The following is a 6,988-nucleotide window of genomic DNA, read 5'->3' on the forward strand; positions in this document are numbered from 1 at the left end:
GACGCGGGCGGCGGCCACGGCCAGGGGTGCCGGCGTCGGCCGGAGCTTCCGAAGGGAGCTCAGACGCCGCTGGACGATGACTCACTTGCAAGCCGGCCTCTCCCGGGAGACCCTGGAGAAAGCTCGCCTGGAGCTCAACGAGAACCCGGACACGCTGCACCAGGACATCCAGGAGGTGAGGGACATGGTCATCACCAGGCCGGACATCGGCTTTCTGCGCACGGATGATGCCTTCATCCTGCGCTTCTTGCGGGCCAGGAAGTTTCATCACTTCGAGGCCTTCCGCCTCCTGGCCCAGTACTTTGAGTACCGGCAGCAGAACCTGGACATGTTCAAGAGCTTCAAGGCCACTGACCCTGGCATCAAGCAGGCGCTGAAGGATGGCTTCCCCGGGGGCCTGGCCAACCTGGATCACTACGGCCGGAAGATTCTCGTCCTCTTCGCGGCCAACTGGGATCAGAGCAGGTAATTCCTCGATCCAGACTCGTACTCTGGGTCGTTTTACTCTCCCATTTTCCAGAATTTACCCTCCGCGGCGTCCTCATTTTGTAGCTTTTATGTTTTTGTTTGGCTGGGAGGAAAAAATGGAATTAAGAAATGAGTTTGTGGTGGGCACCCTGGGAAGGGGGGGCTTTTGCCCCTCTTACTTCACCGGCACCCAGTTTCTACTGCAACTGTCAGTGTTTCCTGAATCGTGTTCTTGTGCTGAGATCTAAATCACTTAACTTCTGAATAAAGCGTCTGGACTTCCCACCTCCTGACTAGGTTTACTGGTCTGGAAAAATGTGTTTAGAATGCAGGTAAGTTTTCCTCTCTCCTCCCCAGGAAATTCTTAAACGAGGCTCATCCTCTTCCTCCTCATCCTCCTGCCTTTAGCCCTTACTCTGATCTTTGAAGAGCGGCCTGGTGCTCCACCAAGAGCAAGTGGTTTTATTGCTTGGGAACTCTTCTGCTTGGTGATGTGTAGATGAAGGACTAATATGATGTGTGTCACTTCGGTGAAAAGGAAGAGTTGTAGTCTGTGTCTCTGAGCATGCCTGCCGACACTGAAGATACAGACTGACTGGTGTGCGTGTTCTACACCTGTCACGAATCTAAAAAATATGTTTCCTGTCTGATGTAATTTTTCAGCTTTTGGGAGGAAGTGGAGAGTGTTGGGGGACTTTTTGAGCTACCGATTGAATGTTATTTTATAGAGGAGAAATAATAGGCATATTTTATCTACATTATTTTAGAAAAATGTGGACAAGGACCCTTCTGTTTCCTCAGTCAGAGTAGTTTTCTCAGACTGAATGACCTAAGAAATTACAAAAGTCTCTTGTGTAAGGTAGCTTCAGATAAGTTCAAAGTTAAATATATTTCGTGGGACTTAAAGAGGCTCCCAGAGCTATGAATCATAAGAAGCTGCTTGTGAAGACCTTGGTGTATTTTTAGTTCTGTGAATGATGACTTTTGATGCATGTGGTTAGTTAAACCATGTCCAGAGCAATTGTAAAAGACTTTTCCAGTTTACTGATGGATCTCATAGATCTTACGGATTTCTAGATAGGATTCTCAGTCTTGGGATCCTCGAATGTAAGTTAATATTTTTAACTGTTAATTCCCTTTTTTGGTCAGTTTTTCTCTATGATTTGAGGTTAGGAACCACTCTGATTTTTTTTTTAGGTCAATATAAAGACAAACTACCACCCAAAGAATTGTAAAGCTAAGAAACTCAGGGAGAGAGTTAGCCATTGAGAGGGATTGGAGTTCTGCTACCTATCTTGGTTAGCAATAGAGATCTTACTCCACTTTTCATCAGGTAGTTTAAAGCTTAAAGAGCAATGAAGTTCCATCCATTGACCACATTTTTTTCCTTAAAAAGTGTTCTACTTTTTTTCCATCTGAAGAGTACATTTTAGGACTATGCAAATAAATCATTTTGTACATTAAAATTGAAAAAAATATTCGAGAAAGAAACTAATATTTCATATATATATGAGCTCTACTAATTGGAACTCTACTAATTGAGCTATGGTGAAATGAGAGATGTGAAATTTTTGTATTTATGTATGTCTTGAGCTGTCATTATGGAGGCAGATTGCATTCAGAGATACATATATATGTATACATATATATCATACATGATTTCCATTTTACATATATATACATATACATATGTATATCATATGCATGATATACACATATATCATACATTATTTCCATTTATTTCTATAGGTGACTAATATTCATATTGATTTCTAAACCTAATTAAGATGAAAATGACTTATTGCTTTTATATATATTGGAAGGTGATTATTCTGGATTTATTAAAAAGGCTGTTTTTAGTTGTCTACATCATGCTTTTATATAAAAGACAGGTAACTAGTAATCAAAACCTCTCTGGAAATCTCATTGGGGAGGAGTTAATGATTGGTGTATAGAATTATTTTTTGTTAAACCTACACATAATTATAAATACCAGAATTTTGTGCATTGAAAATCAAAAAATGAAACACCATGCCCTGTAAAAAATACCCTGTCAGGACCTATGGACTAATAATCATGAATTCTGTCTCTGTGGTTGGAAATGAACAGGTTTAATCAAGAAGTTACAGTATATGAAAGTGAAAAGGTATACAAGTGATTTAGAGCTTGTTTAACTGTCAGTTGAGTTTCCTCCTGCTATATTAAAAAAAAAAAAATCATCCCCTCCTCCTCGCCACCTTCCTCCTGTTCCAAATCTACATAACACAATGACGGGGACGACTCATTTTGGAACCCTCCAGAAATCTTTATCACTGGGATATGTGCACAGGAACTGCCTTGGCCCTTCACTTGAAACCCAGAGGACAGTTTGCCTTTCTGGCCATGCCAAGGTGTTACCAGCCCTTCTCAGCCTGAATCCCTTTCTTCCGCCCTGAAGCCTCGAGGCTTACCTGACTTGACTCTCACAGCAGTCTCTGCCACCTTTCCTATGTGTTTACCTTACTCTTGTTGCTCTGCTAGGTGACCGTGTCACAGGCCAAACTTTCTTGCTCGTTACCCCTCCCCTGTTCTGTGAGTCAGGTGTTCTCTTCCCTGACCTGACCCTGCCAGTGCAAAACCACCTGGGTTTCTCATGAACACCGTACTCCTGGGAGTAATTCTGACCACATTCCTTGAGTTGTTAAGTGAATCACCTGGTTTTCAACAACTTTTGAGAAAAGTAGACTGTTTTAAGAAGACTACACGTGGGGAGGGTAGCAATTACATAGGGAATTTCCGGCAATGGAGAAGAAAGAAAATGCCTCCTTTTGTTTGGAAAACAGGTTGTTTCTCAGTGTACTTTCCAACTATAAAGGAAGAAACAGGATTTTATGAATTTTGGACAAATGCGTCAAGACCTCTGAAGGAATTGATCCGTATAACGAAAAAGACTGCTGTTATATTTATCCCAGCACTAGAGTTTGAGTAGATGCTCAATAAATATTTGAGTTGAGTTGTCATGCGCTTTTATGAAAAGAATTCTGAATAGGAGTATTTCTGATAGATGCTTTCTCCTACATAAAATTTGTAGGACAGTTTTCTGTGCTCATGGTACTGAAAACATGAAATGTTTGTGAGGTAGTGACTATAAATAAAATAGCATCTCATACTACTGCAGCACAGTGCAGGTTAGTTTCAAGTTATTGTAAAGAATTGGACCATTTCCAAAGTCTTTATAAGAGATATGGAGTCTTCAGGAAGACTAAGTCAAAGTTGTAATATTTAGAGTGTACTCACCTTCTAACAAACCTTAAAGTGGACATACTGAAATGTCAGGATGACTTTCATTGTGGTCTGTGGTTCTTTTAAAAAAAGAATAGAACAGGCTCAGGTGACTTCTGTTTACTGAGCAGGCTAGCCCTTGGAAAAGAGTCATACGATTTTATCTTCTTTGTTTTAGTTTGTCCAGCATAATTTCTGAAAACAAAAGCAAACTCCACTAAATTAAAGACAATGTGATAGTTACACTGCATCACTAGGATGCTTGCATTATGTATTTCCTTCCTGAGTGGTATGACCTGCTTCGGACTTGGCAGACACCTTCAAGCTGTCCACATGATTTCGTCAACAGAGTGTGAGGATAATGTACCTTGACGCTGGGAGAGATCACACCACTTGAAAAAAAGGAAGGTTGGAATGAAAGTAGATGGCAGTCTAGGCCCAAGGGCATGCGAGCAGGTATCTGAGAACTTGAAATGCGCTGGTCCATAATTTTTTGAGAATATTCATGAGTGAAATGGTGTCACCTGAAGTGTGATGATTACATCCTGGAGTCTGAAAGTTAGCTAATAGGTGGTCAGTTAGTGTGCATGTTGTGTTTGACTTCTGTAGACCTCATTAAGCTTATAAAGTAGTTCTCTGTTTGTTAGTAGAGCAAACCACCATTGATCTGGATCTGGTGAGTTGCCATTAGAAAATAATTAAGTGCAGTCAGAACCCAAATGATTCTCAGTGTAGTGGCAATTCAGAAAGCACTGACCATGGTCTTTGACTTGTCCTAATGAACACTGATTGATCACTTACAGGTAAGTAGTGAAGCTCTGGGAGGAGTGGAAAATGGACTGCTTAGACATTGCTGTGGTCCCACAACTTATCCTGGACTTTGCCTTAAAAACGTACTGTCAATTTGTTGCTGTTGTGTGGCTTTTTCATTTAAAAAAGGATAAATGGTCAGCTATGGGTGACTTCAGTTTGAATTATGATCATGCTCCCATTTATTGAAATAATGTGGCGAGTGTTTAGAATGAAAGATTATGATGATGGTAGCTTTCAATTTAAAAAATAACCGTACGCTATGTACACGTGCATTAATGCCAGCCACAAAGCTTTACTCGTCTCTAGGACTGTACTAAAAAACAAATGAAATGAAATGAAATGAAATTAAAGTGACCAGGAATAGATTAAAACAATCAAGTGTAGTTGACCAGATAATTATGGAGAAATACTTATACTCTGTAATCTTAAAAACAAAAAGAAGAGGCTTAATTTTTTGACCCGATTTTAAAGGAATTCTTGTTTAAGTTGATTAATGTATAAAATTTTCCAGCTTTGTGCTTTGCATTGCATACTTAGTGGCGCAGTCAGGAACTCTTACCTTCAAAATGCTGGAAGCATTGCTGTGTTGTGTTTTGGGTGAGTTTTGATTAGGGCCAAACTACAGATGGCAGGTGTGGATTCCATGGGATTTCTGTTCCAGCAGAACTTTCACGCTGCTTCCTCGGAGGGAGACTGTTTGGAACAAATACTCCGGAAATGGAAACTTATTCCATATTATACTCTTGGTATGTACCATGGAAAAGAGGGAGAAAAAAAATTGACCTGAGAAATGTTAGAGGAATGTTGTGACGAATCGCCGAAAAAAATAGGACAGACTCTAAAAACTGGGGCAATTATGTAGTAATTAGTAAAATAATCCTGAAATAACAGCAGAAGCCAGGAGTGCCAGCCTTCAGCAGGGCATTGTTTAGGTCTGGCCTGAGCCAAACTATTTTCATTTTTCAAACATGCAACTTTAAACAAGGTCAAAAAGAAGCCAGGATTTGAGGTGACTACAGTGCCCTGAAAGGATGCCTCAAAATAAATGTTTAAAGGTATTTACGGATGTGAGCCAACAGTTAGTATGTTAACAAGTTATCCTCAGCAAATCACTGCATTTCCTTCTTTCTGGGGGAAAGATTGAACTCTCTTACTTCACTGAAGGCAGGTACAGACACGGTTATAGTAAGTGGCATTATTAACACGATGGAAAGGATACTCCTGTGTGTTGGGTACTTGTGTCACCAAATACAAACTGATCACTCTTCATTCAAAGTGGTTCAGAGGTACACTGTAGTCAGGCCAGGCATGGTGGCTCAAGCCTGTAATTGCAGCACTTTGGGAGGCTGAGGGGAGAGGATTGCCTAGAGTTCAGGGGTTTGTGGCCAGCCTGGGCAACTTGGCGAGACTTCATCTCTACAATAAATCAAAAGATTAGCCTGGCGTGTGCCTGAAGTTCCAGCTACTAGGAAGGCTGAGGTGGAAGGATTGCCTGAGCCAAGCAGGTTGAGGCTGCGGTGGCCATGAGCGTGTCACTGCACTTCAGCACTCCAGCCTCGGCGACAGAGTGAGACTTCAACTCAAAAAAAGAGAGAAAAGTATACTATAGTCAAGTATTTACTGTGTACGTGGAATTTTAGTAAGTATTAGGGGCAAGTAAAGATGCATCACGTATAACACATACTTTGTACCATTAAGTGACATACTACCTCTGTGGGAAAGCAAGGAAAGCTTTATAACTAACTACCGGAGAGGTCATGTGTGTTTAATGAGGATACCGTTTGCCAGCGTTGGAAGAAGCAGGAGAGTGAGGCGGTGAGGGCAGCTGGGGTCTGCTCAGTATTGTGTAGGGAGAACATTGCCTGCTTGGTTGACTGAATGCAGTCTCATCCATTTAAAAACAATTCTATAAGTATGTGTTTCAGCAACTAAGTACCTGTGGTCACACAACTAGCAAGTGAATTAGTCACCAGGCATCAGCCTAAATCTAGGGGAGGGGAAAGGACACGGGTCTGTGTGGTGCCAGAAAGACTTGGCGTCTTTCTTCCAGTGATGATTTTGAACAAGTCATCAGCCTAAATCTAGGGAAAGACAAATCAAAATTTTAAGCTCTGATCCTTAGAAATAATTCCATCTGTGGTTTAGAAAATCTTGATTAAACATCAGAATACAGGTACGTAGGAACAGAAGGTTAAGGTGTGAGAGTAAATTTTTTGAAGACAGAGACTTGACTAACCAGATGCATGCCCGTATTGAACTCTGAAGAGTTGCCTTTCTGGTATGTTGGTGTTTTTCCAGCACAATTCTGTTTTGTGTTTTGGTAGTGATAGGTGCAAAATTTAAAAAAAAAAATTGTGAGCCGGGCTCGGTGGCTCAGCCTGTCATCCCGCGCTTTTGGGAGGCTGAGGTGAGTGGATGGCCTGAGCCTGCAGGTTCGAGACCCGCC

General features: G+C 41.3%; 1 protein-coding gene across 1 annotated transcript in view; it reads left to right on the forward strand.

Moving 5' to 3' along the window:
- The first annotated feature begins 10 nt into the window (after window positions 1–10).
- CLVS2 (clavesin 2) overlaps window positions 11–6,988 on the forward strand; it is a 76,838-nt gene continuing 69,860 nt past the window's right edge. Inside the window, exon 1 of the mRNA XM_008058340.2 lies at window positions 11–465. Coding sequence (XP_008056531.1) covers window positions 77–465 — 389 coding nt within the window. The 5' untranslated portion in view covers window positions 11–76. The remainder of the gene's footprint in view (window positions 466–6,988) is intronic.

This window comes from Carlito syrichta, unplaced genomic scaffold, assembly GCF_000164805.1.
Source record: "Carlito syrichta isolate Samal-C Ts95f unplaced genomic scaffold, Tarsius_syrichta-2.0.1 Scaffold303304, whole genome shotgun sequence".
Classification (NCBI taxonomy): domain Eukaryota; kingdom Metazoa; phylum Chordata; class Mammalia; order Primates; family Tarsiidae; genus Carlito; species Carlito syrichta.